Below are 24386 nucleotides of genomic sequence, written 5' to 3' on the forward strand. Positions count from 1 at the left end.
TTTTAGATGTGATATTTGTCAACATTCAAACGTGTCCATAACAGGGAAATCATTTCCTGAAATAGTACATATTTATTTATTATTATTTATTATATATTATTATATTATTTATATATAATTTGACATTATCTGATAATTATATTTTGATATATTTTCATTTGAAAAGTGATGTCAGCTGTCTAGATGCTCTGACAGGTAGAAACAGTACAAACAGAGTGTGACAGGTGTGACAGGTGGGGTTCGCTCTCTGAATATGTATATATTGAATCAATGATTAATAACCCTCATATCTGCCCTGGGCTACTTCAGGAAAAGCCATTTGATGTAACACAGGTACCACTAAACATACTCAGTCTAGATTAAGCTGCCTAGAACTGCTGAGCACTTTGACATTACTCACAAAGAAGACTTACGACAAGCTGTCTGTAAATGTTTTATTTATTATTTATTTAACCTTTATTTAACCAGGAAGTCCCATTGCGATACAATATATATTTTCCAAGAGAGACCTGGCCAAGATAGCAGCATCTATAAATTACATTAAAATACATTTAAAACACAATAAACAATAATCCATACACACATATCACATTCACATGGGGAAAGGGGAATCCTTATCTATAAGAAGGAATGACATTCTTTCCTTCTTATGGAATGGCAACTTGAATCCGGTTTTTAAATTCCTGTAGTGTAGATAATATGTCTAATTTAATGAGGCCTTGTAAAGCATTCCAAGCCCAGGGTTCATGATATGAGATATTATATGAGAAGGCTGTTTTAGGTCTGGATAAACTCTTGGAATGTTGAGGAGCAGCCACCTAGTGGAATTAAAATGGTAAATGGACTGCACCTATATAGCGCCTTTTTTGCTGCTCCAAAGCGCTTTACAACGGCCTCTCATTCACCCATTCACACACACATTCACATACCAATGGCGGCAAGCTGCCATGCAAGGCGCCGGCCGGCCCGCTCACTGGGAGCAATTTGGGGTTCAGTGTCTTGACCAAGGACACTTCGACATGTGGCCAGCCGGGGCTCGAACCGCCGATCTGCCAACCTTGTGATCATTAGACGCCGGCTCAGACTCTACCTCCTGAGACACAGCCGCCCCAGTCTGGTAGCTGTTTGAGGCAAACGAAAAAATGCTTGAAAGGTAAAATAGGAGCTTACCAATAATGGCTTTAAAAATAAAAACATCCATATCCTACGTGAACAAAGAGAGGTCCAGCCAACCCTTTCATAAAGAACAGTGATGTGTGGTCGACTTGGCATATGTAATAAAGCGCAGAGATGCACGATAGACAGAATCAAGTCTTCATTAGCAAAGAGGAAGCTGCATACATACACATTATAGACTTGATTCTGTCTACAGCTTAAGCTGTAATAAGCTTAAATTAAAATTAGGTTTTTATTCTCGTTCTAAGAAATGTTTTTCCTTCGAGGTAAGAAAGAAATTGGTCCAATCAACATTCTGGTCTGTGATCTACTACTGTAAAGCCACAACAAAGTGTTTGAGAGAGACAGTCTCTAAACAGTTAACAGATTAGAATAGACTTGTAAACATAATGACCAAAGGTTGAAATTGACTCAAGTCAAGTCAATAATGACAAATAATTTGAATAAGCAAATAAAAGATTCATGAACAGCTGAAATAACAATACACCAGCGTATGCAATCCATATGTAAACTGATGCTCTCCATTGTCAGCCTCTGCTGTTAGAGGAACAATCAGAGAAGCTCCAGGTAGATGACCAGAGTTAAAACTGTACTTATTACAAATGAAGCCAGTAATTGTGGCCGCATGTCAAACCCTTTGTCAGGAGTGACACTGATATGTGGAGGAAGACACAACAGTTGGCCGGTAAGGTGATACACCCCAGTTCCAAGGGACCTTATCCCATATTTACTATGAGGTGCTCATCAATATTTCAGATGTTCTGCTTTTGTAAGGTGCTACAAGATGTGTTTCAAATACGACACTCTTCTTATTCTCACTCAAAGTCTAAAGTCACAGCCAGCAGAGGACTAACATTCTGTTACTGTTGTAAATGTGATTCCTGTGTATGTCTTGGATGGATATGTTATTAATTGAATATAACAATTAGGCCTGTGTTCCAAACATGTACGTGTGCCTTCCTCTTTAGCTGGGATCCCTCCCCTGTGCCTGTGAGGTGATCTTGTGGGTAATGGTTTAGAGCCTCTAGTTAAGTTGGCAGTTGGCAGTAACGCGGCCTGCAGGATAGCATGTCAGGCTACTTTTACGTTAGCAGTTTACTGTACTGATCCTTATCCCACCCTCTCATTGAGTTTCAAACAAAACGTTACAAACCTGCCAGTGTGAGAACTCCTACGTTAGATAACAGTATGGCGAGGAGGACAATTTACATATTCAACATTTAAGTCATTTAGAATCAACTACTGCATACTGTACTATACATTAGTAATTGTAGGTAAAAACCTTTGATAAAAACAAGTGACATGGGCGTCACAGTGCTGGAGAACGGAGGAAAAACCTTAAAACATCAGGTAATGTAGTGGGGAGTTTGACAATGAATCATATAACCATGTCCACAATAACTTCACTTGGAAAAGTTATTGTTCTTCAAATTAAAACCAGAGGCAATTACAACCTATTAAAAACAACAGCCATCTTTATTAAAAAGCAAAGTGAAGTGCCGCAAACAAAGCAGGCATGTTACAGTATGGCTGGGTGCAGCAGGTGCACCCGTTCTGCCTCATTGCACAAAGACTGAGGCCCTCATAGTACGTATGTCTTCTCCCTGGCCCCCCCCCGGGCCCCCCCTCCACAGTTATCAACACTGCTGAGTACACCTATCATCTGTCTGGAGCTCAGGAGACAGCGCACAGTGTACACCAGGGGAGAAGGAGGAATTCCTAATTCCATTCCATGCATCATAATGACCCCTTCCTCCAACGTCGACCTCCCCCAGTCTGCACTGGTATACACTGTATATTTACATCACACACTCACACTGTTAACACTGATGATAAACATCACCATAAAAACAAATCTTTGTCTTTCAAAAACGCATGAAACAAATGCAGCATCGTTGTTAATCCATAAAAATATAACAGAAAGAAACACAGCTCTTTAGAAAGCAATACAAAGCATATGGTTTGTAGTTCAAAGTGTTTAAACTACTTTAGGTTGAAGAAATAATCATTTGTTCACTCTTGTCAGTACAACCCTTTCCATATTGTCTTGTTTTGTTAATTTTCTTTTATCAAATACGTTTGAACTCTGTTCCTTTCCGAAGCCAAATCATTGCTTCAGTAATATGAGCAGTGCCAACACAAGACATGAGAATTATATTTTCTATAAGATATTACAATGTTTTATCTCAGTTGCTAAAGTTAGAGAAGTCATTACATGTTAGTAATTTTAGATTTGAATGGTCTCAAAACGGCTAACACTTATGATAATAAAGTTAAGATCAATTGAATATGAGTAATTTATCTGTATCTCCTAAATGATCAACATATATTCATATTGTCCTTAAATATACATGATTCACCAGAAAGCCAGCCATTTAAAAACCATGTAATTAAATCAATAGATTCAGCAGTCGTTGTTCTTGAAAGCATATCCTTCGTACTCATTAGAAACCAATGGAAAAGAACATTGTCTTTCTCAAACATCTGTCTCACGCTGGGTCGACCCCATATCTAACCTCAGAAGCATAGCAGTAGTGATCATATAAACACATATAAACATACAGTAAAGTGTTGTAAAGGCAAAAACAAACATCCATTCCCTTCATTACGTCTCCTTTGGCTTTGCTTTATTGAGCCAGTAAATCTCTCTTAAACCACTGAAAAAAGGTGTGTAATAGAGACTTTGTAATAGAGTTTTGGAGTAGATAAAAAAAGTAGTCTTTTTCCCATCGGGTTAGATTACACATAGTCTTTCCTCTCAAACCCCGGGCCTGCCGCAGAGCGCGGGACAGAGTAGGCCATCCGTGAGGGGTTGTACCTCTTCTCCCGCGGAGGACAGGAGCAGCAGAGGAGCCCCCCTCCCATGATCATGAGCGCCGCGGCCGCCCACCCGATGTACAGCGCCGCTCCCAGCTCCCTCCTCTGCGCGTCGGACAGCTGGGGGTTGTAGAAGTCCCTGATGATGGTGTTGGCTGACCACGACACCGGGATGAGCTGCATCACCCCCGACACGATGAAGAACACCCCGGAGATGATCATCACCTTGGCCTTGGAGGCCTCGTCCTCGATGCAGTTGGTGCACTTGGCCCCCGAGACGGCGATGAGCACGGCCATGATGGCCAGCAGGATGGAGATGACGGTGAGGGCGCGGGCCGCCTGCAGGTCCTGGGACAGCGCCAGCATGGAGTCGTAGACCTTGCACTGCATCTGCCCGGTGCTCTGGACCACGCAGGTCATCCACAGGCCCTCCCAGATGATCTGGGCCGTGACGATGTTGCTCCCGATGAAGGCCGTGACCCTCCACATGGGCAGGGCGCAAGCCACGATGGCGATGATCCATCCTAAGATGCACAGAGCGATCCCCACTAGCTCCAACCCTGCGGACATGTTAGCGCTGCTGTTACTGACTGGGCCTCCTTGAGTGTCAGTCAGTCACACCTGAGAGATGATCTGATAAGAGGATCTGTTGTTGGGTTTGGAAAGAAACAGCAAGAGAGAGAGAGAGAGAGAGAGACCCAACACCGATTAGCGTAATTTAGCCCCTTGTTGCACCTGTGAGTGTGTGATGTGATGTGGAGCTTCCGCACAAAACAAGTAGCCTTTATATCATAGATGATGGGGAGGGAGGAGTCCCGGAAGGAGATGACATCACAGGGAGGAAGGACGGGAGCTTCTCTAGGACTGAGGCTGCTATCGGTTTACATGACTGAACATCACAATGGCTCTGGCTACAAAGGACGCCATTTACAGTTGAACAGGCACACGAGTGTCGGTGCCACTGTAAGAAACAAAAAAATAAAAATAACTGAAATAGATTTAAGCTGTTTGTAATTGTACCTGTTATTATCATTAGTATTTCTAACCACTTTTGTTGTCTTTCCTAAGACCACCAATCATGATCATTTCAAGTAGTATATGACTCAAATGTCAACAACACCTACCTACCTACACAAGGAACCACACAACCATAGTCGGCTCATTAAATCAGTTTAAAGGAAGGACAGGGTTGGTTGGCACACTGAGAAAAACATCACTGTGACACACTTGACCCACACTATACAGTACATAACCCCTGTTGTATTTAATGAACTACGTGTTTGACAATCATTGATGAACTCTGAAGTATTCTGTGACCAATTACTACCCAATAAATTCACTCCAGTGAGCAGCGTAGCTCTCGTCCAATCTCAGCTCCTTGAAGGAGCCTCTCCTAGAGCATTTTTTTTTGAAACACTCATAAAAGAAGAATGCCTGACTTCAGTTGCTCGGCAACAAGATTCCTAGTCGTCTGATGTTTGATCTAGTTGAACGACTATGTCTGCCTGTCACTTAAAATGCCCTTGAATCATTCAGAGCCAGGATAGGCTCCCTAGATATGCTCCACAAAATTAGGATAATAGACTTTCTCCCCGACATTCCGAGACCCAGTGTTGACAACCCCACCCTGGCCTCCATCTTGCCATGAAACGGCTCCATTGTTTTGGGGGGTTATTGGAATGGCTGAAAGTTGGGGTTCTGACAAAGCAAAGGATTCTTGTTATCAGAGAGCCAACAGACATGTGGGAATCAGCCAAGAAGATAGCGACTATGAAAGAGGCTCCAACTAACTGAGCAACTCATTACCAAGGAGTAAAGCTTATTGAGGGTCTTTTACATCCTGATCAAGACCAGTCACCCTAACAGCTTGTTTTAATGAGAGCTTTATCTAACTACTAACTCATACAAGAAGGAGACATTGATTGTCATTGAACTGAATTGAGTCAAAATCATTCTACGAGCTTCAAGTGTGCAAAATAATCATGATTATTATAATAGTCAACTATGGCAGGTTACATGTAAAGGGTGGAATTGACTAAATAGCACAGACTGAGAGACACGTCTCACTTTCAAAGTTACTTTCCATCTTTGCTGTGCAGTCACACTGGACATGGTTGCTATTGCAATAACTATCCCTTCCTACCTGAGCAAAGTTAATGTGTGTGTTGTAAACATGTTTAAGCTTCAGTGAGAAAGGGTAAAAGACTTGTAGAAATGTATTATGTGTTATGAAACTTTTTTATTGTGAGATTGATACACACCAACACGAACAGACAACTTTTTAAGAAACGTACATAATGAACTTCATAATGAACTACATAAATTATACACATACTGCTAATTAGCAGTATATCCTTAGCATAACACAAGATCCGTGTTCCACACATAATAATACAACATGTACACAGGAGAATTTGTTATAATATTCTTTCAATTAATAGAATACAAAATGTAACTTCATTTCAGCTCTTCTGAAATGATTAGTCTTCAATACAGTATATACGTATATACACCTCCTGTCCATGTTTAGACACAGATAACAAAAACAAGTTGGGTAATTTCCACACTGTTCCAAAAATACACCTCTAAGTAAAAAATATTAAATAAATCCAGTTTGTTTCTGCTCAACAGACCACCATTGGAGATGATCTGTGACATCAGTCTTTTATTTTCTAATTGAGTAAAAGCAATATCTTTCTTCCTTTCAAAAACGGATAAAAAAATAGTTCTGGTGAAAAACACCCCATTTCTATCTGGAGTTCCAGGTTGTTTCACGTTCAGACCAGATCACTTTGTGGGGTAACATGAGAAACAAAGCAGCTGGCAAGTCAGACGTAGTCCCTCTTGTCGTAACCGCTAGGGGCCACTGACCTGGTGGGAGAATACACCATCCTGGAGGGGGTGCCGCCCGGACCGTACCTCTTCTCACTCTGCGGGGGGCAACTGCAGCAGAGGATCCCCCCGCCGATGAGCAGGAAGGCCGCCGCCGCCCAGCCCAGGTACAGCGCCCCTCCGATCTCCCTCTTCTGCCCCTCCGGCGTCAGGGGGCTGTAGAACTCTGTGATGATGGTGTGTGCCGACCAGGACACTGGGATCAGCTGGGTCAGCGCCCCCACCACGAAGGCCACGCCGGCCACGATCATCACCCTGGCTTTGGCGGACTCGCCGTCCACGCAGTTGGTGCACTTGGCCCCGATCACGGCCACCAGGACGCCCACGATGCCCACCACGATGGAGATGACGGTGAGAGCGCGCGCCGCCTGCAGGTCGGAGCTCAGCGCCAGCATGGAGTCGTAGACCTTGCACTGCATCTGGCCCGTGCTCTGCACCACGCAGCTCATCCAGATGCCCTCCCAGATGGTCTGGGCCGTGACGATGTTCACCCCGATGAAGGCTGACACCCTCCACATGGGCAGGGCGCAGGAGACCACGCAGCAGATCCACCCCAGGACGGCCAGGATCACCCCCAGGATCTCTAATCCCAACGCAGCCATGTTGTTGTTGTTGTTGTTTCCTTGTTGCTTTCTCTTCCTTCCTTCCTGTCTGGTTCAGTAGGTGTCTTGGCTGTCTCAGTAGGTGTCTTGGCTGTTCCAGTAGGTGTCTTGGCTGTTTCAGCAGTAGGTGTCTTGGCTGTCTCAGACAACACACAAGTGGGATTCACACTGAGTGTGCTCTCCGCTCATATACTCAGTTAGTGATGTGTTTAAAACAGAAGGTGGAGTCACACAGGGGGGGTTGGCTGGCTTGTCGGTGTTTCAAATGTTTTTCCCTTCTCCTGTTTGAACAGAGACCACAGCACAGCCTTGGCATGTTAACGGCGTTGATTAATGATTTAACCTCTGCGGGCCACAGTAGCTCCCTACAATGTTTGGATGAGGGTCTGGGGGTCTGGGGGAGTCAATGAGTGGCCAGAGCTCAGAGGCTGGAGAGTTAAAGGATAACAGGCTGGTTAGTTAAGGACGGAGCGGCAATGATTATGAGAGGGCCGAAAGTGGAAGAAGGAAGAACACAAACTCCTGTTAGATTTCCATTGTGTTCATTCCAGAGGTCAGATCTAAATAATGCATAAATACATATTATAGATGTATAATAAATGTTCTCAGCTCAGCTCTGTTTGTGTAGTTTTTACTGTGTGTCTGTTTTACAGATAACACAGGAAGAGAGCTGCTAGGAGAGATCTGCACTGTACTGTACCAGCGTATGAAAGCACGGAATGAGGAATGGTATCAAACGTGTGTTGGTAAATGGTAAATGGACTGCACTTATATAGCACCTTTTTTGCTGCTCCAAAGCGCTTTACAACGGCCTCTCATTCACCCATTCACACACACATTCACACACCAATGGCGGCAAGCTGCCATGCAAGGCGCCGGCCCGCTCACTGGGAGCAAATTTGGGGTTCAGTGTCTTGCCCAAGGACACTTCGACATGTGGCCAGCCGGGGCTCGAACCGCTGATCTGCCAACCGTGATCATTAGACCGCGACTCTACCTCCTGCAACACAGCATGTTGTGTTTGATCCCATTCCTTATTCTGTTCCGTCCATTACAATGAACCCGTCCTCCCATTTCTACCTCCACCAGCCTCCCCTGGTGTTCTACCTCCCCCAGCCTCCCCTGGTGATCTACCTCCCCCAGCCTCCCCTGGTGTTCTACCTCCCCCAGCCTCCCCTGGTGTTCTACCTCCCCCAGCCTCCCCTGGTGTTCTACCTCCCCCAGCCTCCCCTGGTGTTCTACCTCCCCCAGCCTCCCCTGGTGTTCTACCTCCCCCAGCCTCCCCTGGTGTTCCACCTCCCCCAGCCTCCCCTGGTGTTCTACCTCCCCCAGCCTCCCCTGGTGTTCTACCTCCCCCAGCCTCCCCTGGTGTTCTACCTCCCCCAGCCTCCCCTGGTGTTCTACCTCCCCCAGCCTCCCCTGGTGTTCTACCTCCACCAGCCTCCCCTGATGTTCTACCTCCACCAGCCTCCCCTGGTGTTCTACCTCCCCCAGCCTCCCCTGGTGTTCTTCCTCCACCAGCCTCCCCTGGTGTTCTACCTCCACCAGCCTCCCCTGGTGTTCTACCTCCCCCAGCCTCCCCTGGTGTTCTACCTCCCCCAGCCTCCCCTGGTGTTCTACCTCCCCCAGCCTCCCCTGGTGTTCTTCCTCCACCAGCCTCCCCTGGTGTTCTACCTCCACCAGCCTCCCCTGGTGTTCTACCTCCCCCAGCCTCCCCTGGTGTTCTACCTCCACCAGCCTCCCCTGATGTTCTACCTCCACCAGCCTCCCCTGGTGTTCTACCTCCCCCAGCCTCCCCTGGTGTTCTTCCTCCACCAGCCTCCCCTGGTGTTCTACCTCCACCAGCCTCCCCTGGTGTTCTACCTCCACCAGCCTCCCCTGATGTTCTACCTCCACCAGCCTCCCCTGGTGTTCTACCTCCCCCAGCCTCCCCTGGTGTTCTTCCTCCACCAGCCTCCCCTGGTGTTCTACCTCCACCAGCCTCCCCTGGTGTTCTACCTCCCCCAGCCTCCCCTGGTGTTCTACCTCCACCAGCCTCCCCTGATGTTCTACCTCCACCAGCCTCCCCTGGTGTTCTACCTCCCCCAGCCTCCCCTGGTGTTCTACCTCCCCCAGCCTCCCCTGAGTGTTCTACCTCCCCCAGCCTCCCCTGGTGTTCTACCTCCCCCAGCCTCCCCTGGTGTTCTACCTCCCCCAGCCTCCCCTGGTGTTCTACCTCCCCCAGCCTCCCCTGGTGTTCTACCTCCCCCAGCCTCCCCTGGTGTTCTACCTCCACCAGCCTCCCCTGGTGTTCTACCTCCCCCAGCCTCCCCTGGTGTTCTACCTCCCCCAGCCTCCCCCTGGTGTTCTACCTCCCCCAGCCTCCCCTGGTGTTCTACCTCCCCCAGCCTCCCCTGGTGTTCTACCTCCACCAGCCTCCCCTGGTGTTCTACCTCCACCAGCCTCCCCTGGTGTTCTACCTCCACCAGCCTCCCCTGGTGTTCTACCTCCACCAGCCTCCCCTGGTGTTCTACCTCCCCCAGCCTCCCCTGGTGTTCTACCTCCACCAGCCTCCCCTGGTGTTCTACCTCCCCCAGCCTCCCCTGGTGTTCTACCTCCACCAGCCTCCCCTGGTGTTCTACCTCCCCCAGCCTCCCCTGGTGTTCTACCTCCACCAGCCTCCCCCTGGTGTTCTACCTCCACCAGCCTCCCCTGGTGTTCTACCTCCCCCAGCCTCCCCTGGTGTTCTACCTCCACCAGCCTCTCCTGGTGTTCTACCTCCCCCAGCCTCCCTTGGTGTTCTACCTCCCCCAGCCTCCCCTGGTGTTCTACCTCCCCCAGCCTCCCCTGGTGTTCTACCTCCACCAGCCTCCCCCTGGTGTTCTACCTCCACCAGCCTCCCCTGGTGTTCTACCTCCCCCAGCCTCCCCTGGTGTTCTACCTCCACCAGCCTCTCCTGGTGTTCTACCTCCCCCAGCCTCCCCTGGTGTTCTACCTCCCCCAGCCTCCCCTGGTGTTCTACCTCCACCAGCCTCCCCTGGTGTTCTACCTCCCCCAGCCTCCCCTGGTGTTCTACCTCCACCAGCCTCCCCTGGTGTTCTACCTCCACCAGCCTCCCCTGGTGTTCTACCTCCCCCAGCCTCCCCTGGTGTTCTACCTCCACCAGCCTCTCCTGGTGTTCTACCTCCCCCAGCCTCCCCTGGTGTTCTACCTCCACCAGCCTCCCCTGGTGTTCTACCTCCACCAGCCTCCTCTGGTTGAAAGTCACCAGTTGTCCTGCAACTCACATCAAATTTTTTCTTTTACCACCTTTTCTTTCAAACCGGCCTGATCTCTCTCAGGAGCTTATTATTCTTCTGATGACTGATGATGTTTTAGATAAATAACCTATTGGCTTGATTTGCTCGTGTGGCACTTCCAGGTAAATAGGCCGAGTCTGAGTTATATATAGGTGGTGGCAGAACAGAGGATGGGGAAAAAACTGGCGGCCATGCTGGCCAATCCCTCCCACCCGATGTACTGCGAGCTGGCGGGGATGAGGAGCAAGTTCAGCCACAGATTTGTTCTCCCCCGCCAAAGTACAAAAAGATTTGGACAGTCCTTTGTTCCAGCTGCACTCCGACTCTACAACCAGGCCCTGCAGGGTGGGGGAGACCTGGAGATGGAACTTTTGGAACTTTTTACTTATTGAGCCTGCACTGTTTTATGTATTTTATTGAATGTTTTTCTGTTTTCTGTATTGAATGTTTTCTGCCCTAACTGAGCTGTTTGACAACAAAATTTCCCCATTGGGGACAATAAAGGTTTTCAATCAATCAATCAATCAATATTGCCGGCCTAGATTGTCCATCTTGTCTTGGTAATCTCTATCAAGGACTGAGGCCATAGAAGACTGGTGGCAGAGTGTGTGAACCCTTATCTGCTGTCCTTGTTTGGCTGTGAGCTTTCAGGACGGAGACAGGATTCTCTCCAATGATTTTAAGTGGACAAACATGCATGGGTGGGTGGGTAGTGAGTGGGAGGGGGGGGGGGGTCCATTGTGAATGGAGCTGATATGGTGGGGGGCGGTGGGATTGGGGGGCGGTGGTGGTGGGGGGGGTCCTATCAGTGTCCTTGTTCCCAAGGTCCCACAGCACTGGGGGATTTCGCCCCCTGTCCTTCTCAACCTCGGCCCAGGGAGACCCTTATGCTGACTGACACTGGAGACATTACTGCATTACTGCATTACAAGCTTACTGGTTGCCTCCTATATCTGTGTAGTAACTCTGTAATTACTCCAACAAAACATTGTATTAACATGGTGCACAGTAGAGTACACTAGTCACTGCTAAGAACTGCATATTAATGTCCATGTGCCCGAGAATGCCCCTGTAACTAAGTAACATGTTTTCACTTAAAGGTACTTTACTCTGGAATACAATGTCAATGAATGGAGAATCGGCTTCTAGAACTTTGTTTACATTCTAATCTAGCCTATGAAAAAGTACAGGAACAGAAGAGATCATACCAGAGATCATAACAGAGACCATAGAGGAGACCACATTACCTGACAGTACGCATGCGCCAATGTCTAACGAGTGCCTACCGTTGTTCACATCTTTACTCACTCCGAATATCTTTGGTAAAAGTTGCTGTGACTTTCTAGCATGGCGTCATATCCCAGAGTCCACCTTTAAGTAACTATAGTGTTAGTACAGTTAGTTAGTTAGTTAGTACAGTTATAGCGATGTTTGAATGAGCTAAATTTACTTTTTCCTTTTACTTTGTCTCGTGATAACAGATTACTAAATGTGCCTCTTATATACTAATCTACTATATACTCATATATATTAATACTAATACTTATATACTACGGTCCATACAATGTGTTTATTACATCTTGTACTTCTGTTCCTGTACTGTTTCCGTAGGCTAGATTAGAATGTAAACAAAGTTCTAGAAGCCGATTCTCCGTTCAATGGGGTCATTGTGGAGGGAGGTCACCCTATCATTACAGTGTGAGTTACTACGGCCCCTCCAACATCGAGGCTTTTATCTGGGACTCGGTTTCACTCTCCCAAATGGACCAGGGGGGACAAAGGGAAGCAGCAGAAGGGGCAGGTAGGACCCCTCTGGAACAAGAAGGACATTGTGGTGCTGATCACATTTGCATTGAAATCAAATACCTAACTGGTGCAGGTCTGTCGCAGGCCTGAGTTGAGGTGATATTGCTGAATCTTGGTGCTTTCCAGCTCTCCTACAGTTAACGTTTTATCTACAAAATACTTGTTAGCATGTATTAGTTTGTTATTTTTAAAAATACCATATGGTTATTTCAGACCTTTATGGTATATTTGGTATAATTTCTGGTGTATATGCTGATGTTTTTCTTTTTAATTTTATATAGTTCTTGAGGTTTCAGTCTTAATTAACGCTGCCCTGCTGTACCTACGCCAATTACCTCAGAGATGGAGCGTCCTTGTCAGTCTGGTGGTATCATATCACACACATGGACTCACAGGAAGGACACGCACACTACTGGAGGATTCATTAGGCTATATAATAAGTGAAAACTGTGACTCATACAACACAATGGTAGTGTGAAACTGTGTGCATATCTTGTTGCATTTGTCATCAATTTGTAATTTAGTTTCTTGATCACAGGGCTGAGCTTTCTCAGGCTTTCTCAGTGTTGAATTGAAATGTTGAAAAAAGGGCAAAAAGGCAAAAGATTTTATTTCTCGTTTTAATTTGAATATTTTAGAACAATTAGCTAATAAGTCACGTTAACATTAGATTGTCATCATTTGTAGTGTACTGAAAGTATTGAAAAAAGAAACTACTAAATCTTTGTGAGTACTTATAAACTTATAAAAGCTTACGTTATACATACTTTATACGTATAAAAGCATACAAGATTCAGGAGACAAAATGAACTACAGTTCTACATAAAAAAGCTATTTCTCAATTATTACCATTTTACTTACAGCATTTCACTCATCTACTTGTGTCTGACTGAAGAAGAAACACACCTATGTAAAAACACAACATCATTCGGGTTTGAGGAAATACTTCTCATCTGAATCCACATGGTCCCACAAGTGGATCGTTCCCCATGTGCTTGCCTTCCTGGCAGTCAGAACATTCCAGAACATGAGGGCTTCTAACATCGCTTCTCCCACCATCCCCAAAGGAGAAAGGGGGCTGGTCTCTAACTCACGCCACAGAAACTCACACAGTAGTTTCAAACATAGTCCCGTCTTGTGTATCCGTTAATAGGCATGTGCTTGACGGCAGAATAGTCCAGTCTGGGGGGGCCGGGGGCCGCGGACACGTTCCCACTCTGCTGCTGTGCTTTGGGTGGGCAGGAGCAGCAGAGGAGCGCCCCCCCTAGGAGGAGCAGGATAGAGGCGGCCCAGCCGAAGTACAACGAGTTCCCGAACTCCCTCTTCCCCGTCTCCTCCAACAGCGGGTCGTAGAAGTCCAGGATGATCACGTTGGCGGTCCAGGACACCGCCACCAGCAGCAGCAGACCCGCCACGATGAAGGTGACCCCCCCCGCCAGCACGATGCGGGGCTTACTCCCCACGTCCGGGCTGCAGTTGGTGCACTTGGCCCCGGCCACGGAGAGGCCGATGCCCACCACGCCCAGCACCATGGAGACGATGACCAGGGCGCGCGCCGCCTGCAGGTCCGGGGGGAGGCCCAGCATGGAGTCGTGCGTCTTGCAGTGCATCTGGCCCGTGCTCTGCACTGAGCAGTTCATCCACAGGCCCTCCCAGATCACCTGGGAGATGACGATGTTCTGCCCGATGTAGGCCGCCACCCTCCACATGGGCAGGCCGCAGGCCACCATCACCCCCAGCCAGCCCGCCACGGACAGGATCATCCCCAGGATCTCCACGCCGGCCGAGTACATCACTGCTGGGGCTGGGCTGTGTGGCTGGGTGCTCTGGGGCTGGGCTGTGGTCTCTGGGGCTGGGCTGTGCTCTCTCTCTCTCTTACCCTGGTCCTGGGTGTCTCTCTCACTCTTACCCTGGTCCTGAGTGTCTCTCTCACTGCTGGGACTGGGGCTGGGCTGTGGGGCTCTGGTCTCTGGGGCTGGGCTCTGGTGTCTGCCTGGGTGCTCTGGATAGAAGGCTCTCTGTGTCTCAAAGCACAGCCCTCTTAAGATGAAGGCGATATCGGATCTCTCTCTGGGCTTGGACTTAGTGGCTTTAGTGAGAGAGAGAGGGAGTGAGAAAGAAAGAGAGGGAGAAACAGATTCTACCTTCTTTATATTGCTTCCAAGAAGATGTGGAAGGTGGAGTCAGGTGGCTCAATCATGTTTACTTTCAAATAACACCACTCCACATTTCAAGGTGCATTGATATATATTTTCACATCACACATCACAAGATGTGGCATCAACCAGGCGTTAGTGTTGTCTGTTTAAACACCCAAGGGCACTGATGACCCTGACAGCAGATCCATTTAGATGTCAACGTTCCAATGGGATCAACGTTTCTTACATATAGGACAAGTACGCTCTCATAACACTCATTGGTGCACAACCAAGTACATTCGTATCCATGTAATACATTTGAATGAATATTTGCTGGTTGAGCTGATGGCTATGAATTTATCTTACAGAGAGATGACAGCGTCCAAGAAAGAAGAGTGTCTTTAAAACTTCATTTTGTGCCCGAGAAAGAAAGAAACTCTACTATGCCTTTGTAACGTGTCAGTGTTGTTCCATTAACCTTGGGGAGTAAGTAAGTAAACTGCTGAATCACCCTCTCAATGAGATCTGCATACGAGGTGAAGTCAGACAATCGCAGGCTTTGTTCGGTGAGTCGGCAGCGAGATACATAATCCCCTGCAGGAGAAACAGCAAGGCTCAGGACGGGCTCGTCACTGAACCATCTCTGCATGGCCGTCCTGTTCAGTGAATTACAATTCATGAATAAGTCAACAAAATGCATTGAGATGATCAGACGATAGCCTGCTGCTGATAGGCCGTTTACTCATGTTTGTTGTTCCCAATCTACTCACTAAATCTTGCACAATCATGTTGGATTATTATTATGTATTTATTTATTTATTTATTTAACCTGGTAGTTTCCAGCTAAAGCATGTAACTATCCCATGTAAGCATGTAACCAGCCCATGTAAGCATGTAAGGGTTAGTTATCAAATTCAACCCTTCATTTGTTAGCGTGCCCAGTCAGTTGATTTCATCTCTCTTGTCTGTATAAATAAAGTGATAAAGAATGTCTGTGTATCAGGGGAGGCTGGTGGAGGTAGACATTGGAGGGTTAGGGTTATTGTAATGCAGGGGATGAAATGAATGTACAGTATCAATACACTTCCTCATTCCATTCCATGCATTACCATGTGCCCGTTCTCTGACTGTTACTTCCATCAGCCTCCCCTGCTCTGCTTGCTTGAGCCATCTGACTTAGTTGAGGGTTAGGGTTAGGGTTAGCTCTATGTGATTGATAGGCCTCTCTTCCACTAACAGGGGTCATCTCTGGGGTCAAAGGTCAGTGTGGATGTCACTGCTATCTCATCCCTCCCCATGATAGGGGAAGCCTTGCCACATGTCAGACCAATCAAATACAGAGCACGCTGCTTCCATATTCTTAAAATGGTCTGGGACCAAAATACATATCAGATCTCCTCCCACCCTATATTCCAGCAAGGTCCCTAAGGTCAGCTGAGACTAATCAGCTAATCATTCAAAGAGTGAAAACAAAACACAGCAGTTTTTGTGCAGCAGCTTTTAGTCACTCTGCCGTGTGCTCCTGGAACAAACTCCCTGAAGAAATCAAACAGGCCCAAACCCTAAAAATATTTAAATCTAAGCTAAAAACCGTCATGTTTTGCAACAGTTACGATTAAAAACGAACAATTCTATCCATGTCTTTTTATTCATTTCTATTATCTTATTCATTATCTTATTAAATGTTTATCTTTATATATTTATATATCTATTCTTAGCATTTTACTTATTTTTTTTTATCTGATTACTATTCTCCTCTTGATGTATTTTGTTTTGTTAATGCTCGATGTAAAACACTTTGAATTGCCCCTGTTGTATGAAATGTGCTGTAATAAACCTGCCTTGCTTTGAATGTTTGTTTGTGTGTGTGTGTGTGTGTGTGTGTGTGTGTGTGTGTGTGTGTGTGTGTATCCTTTTCTGCAGCCAGAGGGAGCCAATATTACAACCTTACACAGTCCTGCATACAGCAGGATTGTGAGCCTCATCAGACTATAGAGATGTTCCATTGACCAGCCCAGAGATATAATATAGCATTAGCATTATTGGCATAATCCATGTTTGGGAAACTGCCCCATGTCTTGGCTAATGGTCCAGGACCTAGGTAGCTCAAATCTGATCTGAGGTAGACCCAACGTTTATTCTGATAGTTGTTTATAGCAGTATAAGTGCTATGGTTTATGCAGTGTTGGGGAAGCTACTCTGAAAAAGTGTTTTAGCTAGATACCAATTACATTACAAGAGAATAAGTTGAACTATACTAAAGCTGCCCGTTAGAGGTGGAATTATAGTTACATTTCTATTTCTTCTGTTGTTTTTAGAGGGGAAATGTGAGGGGACATGTAGCTAACTACATTAGAGTAATTAAATAAATACTAGAAACTCTGCTAAGATCTGAATTAAGTTCAACTACTATAGTATCAAGCTACTGCAATATGTAGTTAATCTAATAGTTGACCTACGTGTAGTGAAGTGATGGTGATTACCCAACTCTGGGTTTGTAGCCGTGGTTTATGTTGGGAAGCTGCTAACACAAATATCTCTGCAGTAGTGATCCAGGAGAGAGGAGGGTGCTGTTTCTCTGATGAATTAAGATTTAAATGTATTTATCTAAGAAACTTAGAAATAAGCAATTATTTAGAGTTCTTTTTCTCAGTATCATCAATAACACAAGCCTTATCGTGAAAACTGCCACTTTGATACATGAATATTAATATTAATTTGTGTATGTTGGCTTATGTGTTATGCTGTTGAAACCCCCAGACATATTGTATGTAACTCAAATATGTATCAGAAATGAATAGTTCCGTTATTGCAAACAGTTGGCAGTATCCTGGTTGTACCAGCCTCTAGGGAGAACTGTTACTACCTCCAGGACCGTATGAATCCATGGCCGTACAAACACACTTATCCAGGAACCACTTCAGACAGAATACCTCAGTGATGAGGTTTGAATAACAACAGTGAAGCTGAATGGTGGGTTTGTGTGTCCTGGGTGTGACTCCAGGAGACACTGTAGCAAGATGACACCTTGTGGTTGAGGGTGGGAACTTATATGAAAACCATTGTCTTTTTCAACATATTTAAACATATGGACATTTGATCTTCATTTTAAAAAATATTGAGAGATGAAAGTAATATGACTAAACAAATAAAAAAGAAGATTTGTAAAATGTAATTTATATAAATTAATAGCAATTTTCTTGTGAGGAAAAAGTTAGGACACCCCCATATTAATTACTACTTAAAATGTCTAAAATTAGAGTCACGTGCACCACATCAGGTGCAAATGATTAGAACATTGTTAGAGAGGATTTTGAGGAGCCTGTCTTATTTAAACCTCAGATATTCAGTTTGGTTTGCTCTTGGTTGTTGAGTGAGTGGTGTCACCATGGTGAGATCTAAAGAACTCTCTGAGGCCTTCAGACAGAAGGTTGTAGATGCGTATGAGTCTGGGAAGGGATTTACACAGATCTCCAAACAAGTATAAATCAGCCATTCCACTGTACAGAAAATTATTTACAAGTGGAGAACATTTAAACCAACTGCCAACATGGCCAGGTCAGGCCGTCCTAGCAAGTTCAGCCCAAGAGCAGACCAGACCACAAGACGCTTAAAGAAGTCTCCAAGATCACAGGACATACAGGTAGCTCTTGCCACAGTTGATGTCAAAGTACATCCATCTACCATCAGAAAGAGACAGCACACATTTAGATTTTCATGGGATGTGCGCAAGGAGGAAACCCTTGCTGTGAAAAACATCAGCGCAAAACTAAAGTTTGCTAGAGAGAGAACACCTACACAAACAGACTTCTGGAACAATGTGCTTTGTACAGATGAGTCAACGCCAGCTCCAACAACTCCTAACCAAATGGCAACAGGTGTTTGGTAGTGTAGAATCTTCTTGTCGGTAATTAGATGGAATGGATCAATCTATTGAGGATTTGTGATCTTAAATGCGTTGTGTCATCTCAGATAGATCAGGTGTGCCGCATACACGATTGACAAGTAAATAGAACATTCAACACGGGTCGGAATCTCTGTACTATAAGATTTATTAAGACAGCAGCAAATGGTTCGTCAGCACAGTACCAGCATTCGACATTCGACGACATCATTGTGAAATACAGACAGGTTTAAATACTTTCCATGCTATCTCAGATGTTACGTTGTGAAATGAGCTCACCATCCCTGGCGCCTAACTTAGCCACGGTCTTAAGATAACAGCCCCGAATCGGTCTATTGTGGCGTCATTGCTAACCATGAAGATCAGGCTGACCTGGAAGCAGAATGTGTGTGTGTAAGTGTGTGGGTATGTATTATGTGTGTGTCTGAGCGACATGAGAATAGAGTGTATATGTGTGAGTATGTATGTGTATGTGTGTGTGTGAGTGACATAAGCATATATGTTTCTAGACAATCCCATGAAGATCTAACAGTAGCCACGATGAGGGTGATGCCACCCCTATCCCAGAGTGGCATAGACCAGTGCCCCCCACACTCGACAAGGAGTTCCGCTGCCTCCTCCAAGGTATGTTGGAAGGGGGAATCCTTCAAGAGAGCTCTAGCCCGTGGGCTTTTCTAATAGTATTGGTTCAAAAGAAATGTGGCGCATGGCGTTTCTGTGTAGACTATAGAAAGTTTAACCAGGTCACTCAGTCATGGCCTGCAGCCCACTGTATCTCCACTGTTGCCCGAGGAGCATCCGGAATATTAGCTCGCCTCGGGTTAGCCTCTCCATATTTTTTTTTGCTAATTGTTATCATTGTTATCTTTTGCTTAGATTGTTTTCATTGGTTTTGTTCTCAAGTGTAATGGTTTATTTAAAGAGCTAAAGTGGCACGCTCCTTATTGGTTATATTACCTTTCCTTTCTTCGTAGTGACAGTTGCATTGTTTTTGTTGAAGTATTTTTGGGAGGTTTGGATTGTGTTTCTTTATTTGGGAGATTGAAGGCTAACCTTGTTGTCTAGCGTAGCTGGGAGAACTGTGGGACTGTCGACCACCCCGTGTTAACCCTAACCCATCTGCTGAGTTCCCCTCTCCTGTCCTCCTCAGTGGAACTAGCGGAGCTACACTGGGCCGAGGGAGGTGCCGGGCCTCCCCAAGGATGTCAGGGTGCAGTCAGGCGCCCCGGTCAAGATCTTATTGGACTCTTCTAATCCATCAGACTTGGTTTATTTTGTACTGTTCCTGGCCTCTGGGTTAGTCTGTCTCGGTGACTTTGGTTTGCTCTTCAACAGTATCCGCTTAGAAGGTGGGAGTTGTTGTCAGACCCTCGGTCTGCCCCTGACCCGCTGCACCATCATAGAATCCACTATGAATGCTTTATTGTATCAGAGGGTGCTCGAGGAAGATGTGAGACCATCTGTCCAGAACTTGAAGCTGAAGCGGATGTGGACCATGCAACATGACAATGACCCAGAACATTCCAGTAAATCCACCAAGGAATGGCTCAAAAGAAAGAAATGGAGAGTTCTGGAATGGCCAAAGTCAAAGCCCGGATCTTAATCCTATTGAGATGCTGTAGGGTAGGGTGATTTGAAACAGGATGTGTGCTGCAAGACACCCCTCAAACATCACACAGCTGAAAGACTTCTGCATTGAGGAGTGGGAAAACGTTCTACCAGTCAATGTCAAATTGAGATTATTTCAGTCAAAGGGGGCAATACCAGCTATTAGGGCATAGGGTGTCCTAACTTTTTCCTCAGTAGGAATTGGCATCTTTAATGTTCATTATTTGTTAAATAAATTATAAAGTTACATTTTCATTGTTTTTGGTTGAATTACATCACCTTTATCACCTTTATCTACAGGTATGGTTTGAAAGAAGATAAAATATTGATATGTGCATATTTCCTAAAAAAGAACTAAATGTTTCATGGGGGTCCTAATTTTTTCACGACTGCATGTATACACGTTTGTGCTGTTGTTTCTGCTTGGTGGAAGAAAAAAACAAACAAAAATGTTATATATATATATACATACATATACACACACATTAACGGTGCAATATGTAACATTCAAACATTCTAATGGTTCTAAATGACAGGTTAACAATGTTTAATCAGTAATGCTCTTATATACTGTATATATATATAATACACTGTATATACTGTAGCAGAACAGCACAAACGTAAAAAAAACAAAACACAAACAGAACAATAAAACGTAAATGGAGGATGGGAACTTTTTACTCTGGGGAGAGCAGCCCTGCAATGACCAGGACTGTAGGGGTTAATACATGTTTAAAGGAGCATTACAGATTAAACATCGTCAAGATAAGTCAGTAGAACTATTAGAAACCTGGAATGTCCAAACATCCAAACATCTGTATGATAAGACATCAGATTTTAATTTACTTCCTATGTCTCTCTCTGACCACAGGGCGGTCTTTGGCAGAGTAGCGATCTCCTTGAAGCCTAAAAGGGCTCCTCGCTGGCGCTTTAACTCTACCCTTTTGCAGAATGAGTCATTCCTAAAGGAAATGAAGGAACAACTTGATGAGTTTATTGTAATTAATAAGCCATCTGTGGATGATCCTGGTATTCTCTGGGATGCGGTGAAGGGGTTCATTAGGGATAAAACTATTGGTTTTGCCTCTAATCTACACAAATCCAGATTAAAACATATTCAAGACTTAGAAAAGAAAATTGCTGAACTGGAGATCACAATGACTCCGCATGTTACCCCTGAGCTAGTTCTTGAGAGAGAAGTGTTATTTAAAGATCTTAACCATCTTCTCAGACATAGAGCGGATTTCCTCATCCACAGTACTAGACAAAACCATTACTTGCACAGCGCACAGCCAAGCCATTTACTAGCCTCAAAACTTAAAACCAATGAACAACTAGCAAACATCTCTTCAATTAAAAGTTCTACAGGTACTTTGTGCACTGATCCAACAGAGGTTAACAATAACTTCTGGGCATTCTACTCGGCTCTATATACTTCTGAGATTGATTATAATGATCAAGCTGTTAGTTCTTTCTTGAACCCCTTACAGCTCCCCCAGCTTTCCCAAAATGACTCCCTTGATTTAGATTCTCCTATTACGCTATCTGAACTATACAAAGCTCTTTCATGTATGAATAAAGGCAAGTCACCAGGGTTAGACGGTCTACCACCTGAATTGTATCTGGCCTTTTGGCCCCAAGTTGGCCCCTTGCTATTGGGAATGATTCATTCTGCAATCAAAAATGGCTCCTTCTCCAAAAACAACAATATAGCTATAATCTCTTTGCTCTTGAAAAAGGGGAAGGACCCTACTGACTGCGGAAGCTATCGCCCCTTGTCAATTTTAAATACAGATACTAAACTGTACGCCAAAGTTCTAGCCTCTCGACTGGAACCATTTATGACTACCTTAGTGCATGAGGACCAAACAGGCTTCATTAAAAATCGCCTTGCCTCAGACAATGTTCGCCGCCTTCTCCATATTATTGACTCTTCGAATATTACTGATTCAGCAAATGCTATTCTCTCACTTGATGCTGAGAAAGCCTTTGATCGTCTCGAGTGGCACTTTTTATGGGCGGTTTTACGCTATATGGGCTTTGGAGATCATTATGTGGATATGATAAAACTACTATATTCTAACCCGACAGCAATGGTTCTGACAGGGAACACATGCTCTAAACAGTTCCCAGTATCCCGCAGCTCGCGCCAGGGTTGCCCTCTCTCTCCTTTGCTGTTTGCCCTATCTCTGGAACCTGTGGCCCAGGCCGTTCGCCAGTCAGTCACCCATGATCCTATTACGGTCCAGAACACCAAACATCACATATCTCTGTATGCTGATGATATCCTTCTTTTTATTCAGAATATCCCTCAGTCACTCCCTCACCTTCTAAACATCTTTAATAATTTTAGCCGAATTTCAGGTTACAAAATTAACTGGGGAAAATCAGCTCTATTGCCACTGAATGCCTCAGCTAGACAGTTAGATATCTCACTGAACATCCCAGTGGTCCAGAATATTAAATATCTAGGTATCACTATCTACCCCTCAATTTCAAACACAGTATCAATTAATTATAAGAATGTGCTGAAGGAGGTAGATTCTGATCTACAAAGGTGGAAAACTTCACCCCTCACATTTCATTCCCGTATCTCAGTTATTAAAATGAATATTCTTCCACGAATAAACTTTTTTAGTTCCATGCTCTCTCTAGCCCCACCAAGTGGTTATTGGAAGAAACTACACTCTATCTCTTCTCATTTTATATGGAGGGGGAAGAAGCCCAGACTCAAATTCTCAACCCTCCAGAGGCTAAAAAACGAAGGGGGATTGGGGCTACCAAACTTCGAATGGTATTATTGGTCCTTTGTGCTGCGTCCTCTCTCCACATGGTTTGATCCGGCTGCTCGTGTTTCTTGGCGCCCCTTAGAGGAAAACATTGTCCATCCTCATAGGTTACAAGATGTAATATACTGTAACATTTCTATTAAACAGTCCAAATTGAAATTCGGCTCCATCATCACTGAATTAATCTCAGTTTGGCGATGCGCAGAAAAGCTCTGCAAAATCTCAACCAAATGGTACCTCCATTCGCCTATATTTAAAAATTCAATTCTCCAGTTGGGAGGCCGTCCAATCTCATTTCCCCAGTGGAGTGACAAGGGAGTTCACACATTCTCAGATTTATTTGGGGCTGAGGGTCTCCGCTCATTCCAAGACATTCAGAGAAACTTTAATTTACCGGGTACGTCCTTTTTTTTCTACCTTCAATTACGTACAGCTATGCGCACATACGGGGTACCCTGGAATAGCTCATTAGACATACATCCATTTCACATAGCATTCACCAGACCCAGGGGTCAGGTCTCAGCTCTTTACTCCATCCTGGTTAAGGCTTCTTTAAAACCATTACACATTGACAGAGTGTGGAAAGATACTTTATCACACAATAACTTAAATTGGCAATTAATTTGGCAAAACATATCCCTTTCCTCCAGAAATCCCAACCACCAGGTTATCCATTTCAATTTTACTCATAGGACATACTTCACTCCATATCTGCTACATAAAATAAAGACCATACCTTCACCTAACTGTACTCTTTGCACCCGAAATACAGTTGGCACCTTTTTTCATATGGTATGGGAATGCCCGGGAGTGGCTGATTTCTGGAGGACAGTTTGTGATGCTTTGTCCCTGATCCTGTCCAAACACATTCCACACTCACCATTAGTCCTATTGTTAAATGACAGTTCAAACCTGGATCTAAACATCAAACAAAGACGCATCTGGCTGGCCGGCCTTACAGCAGCCAAAAGGCTTATAGCTTGCAGGTGGAAGTCACCCCATTTCTTGACTACGCAGAGATGGATATTAGACTTCATTGACATAGCCAGCATGGAACACTGGATAGCCAACAGGCATCATGCAATTTCGGACAATGTTTCATGCTGGGACCAAACTATAACCATCCTCAAGACACTATTATAGGCTAATCGATTTGCTCCTTCCATAGGGTCCTGTAGGGAGTGGGAGGGGGGGGGGGGGGGCGGGGGGCTGTGATTGGGTGGGGGTGGGTGGCGGGGGGGTTGTGATTGGGCGGGTGGGTGGGAGATATCTGGCGGGAGGGACATTTGTGGGAGGAGGGGTAGGTGGGGAATTATTGGGGTAAAGGGAGATTGGGAAGGGAAGGGGAGGGGGGGGGGGTTGAAAAGTTTTATGCG

The 24386-nt window shown here is 45.2% G+C and overlaps 3 protein-coding genes across 3 annotated transcripts; all 3 read right to left on the reverse strand.

Moving 5' to 3' along the window:
- Nucleotides 1–3915: 3915 nt before the first annotated feature.
- Nucleotides 3916–4563, reverse strand: LOC308174137 (claudin-3-like; the record flags this gene model as incomplete). Its single annotated transcript, XM_080549203.1, has 1 exon — nucleotides 3916–4563. The coding sequence occupies one exon, from the start codon at nucleotides 4561–4563 to the stop codon at nucleotides 3916–3918; it is 648 nt and encodes a 215-aa protein (XP_080405329.1).
- A 1728-nt stretch (nucleotides 4564–6291) lies between these two features.
- LOC308174136 (claudin-4-like) lies at nucleotides 6292–7570 on the reverse strand. The gene has a single exon (XM_080549202.1). It carries the CDS (start codon nucleotides 7485–7487, stop codon nucleotides 6822–6824), a length of 666 nt encoding a protein of 221 aa, XP_080405328.1. The 5' UTR covers nucleotides 7488–7570; the 3' UTR covers nucleotides 6292–6821.
- A 6119-nt stretch (nucleotides 7571–13689) lies between these two features.
- Nucleotides 13690–14364, reverse strand: LOC308174135 (claudin-9; the record flags this gene model as incomplete). Its single annotated transcript, XM_080549201.1, has 1 exon — nucleotides 13690–14364. One exon carries the CDS (start codon nucleotides 14362–14364, stop codon nucleotides 13690–13692), a length of 675 nt encoding a protein of 224 aa, XP_080405327.1.
- Nucleotides 14365–24386: the final 10022 nt, after the last annotated feature.

The sequence above is a fragment of the Nansenia antarctica genome, assembly GCF_963989245.1.
Source record: "Nansenia antarctica genome assembly, chromosome: 19".
NCBI lineage: Eukaryota > Metazoa > Chordata > Actinopteri > Argentiniformes > Microstomatidae > Nansenia > Nansenia antarctica.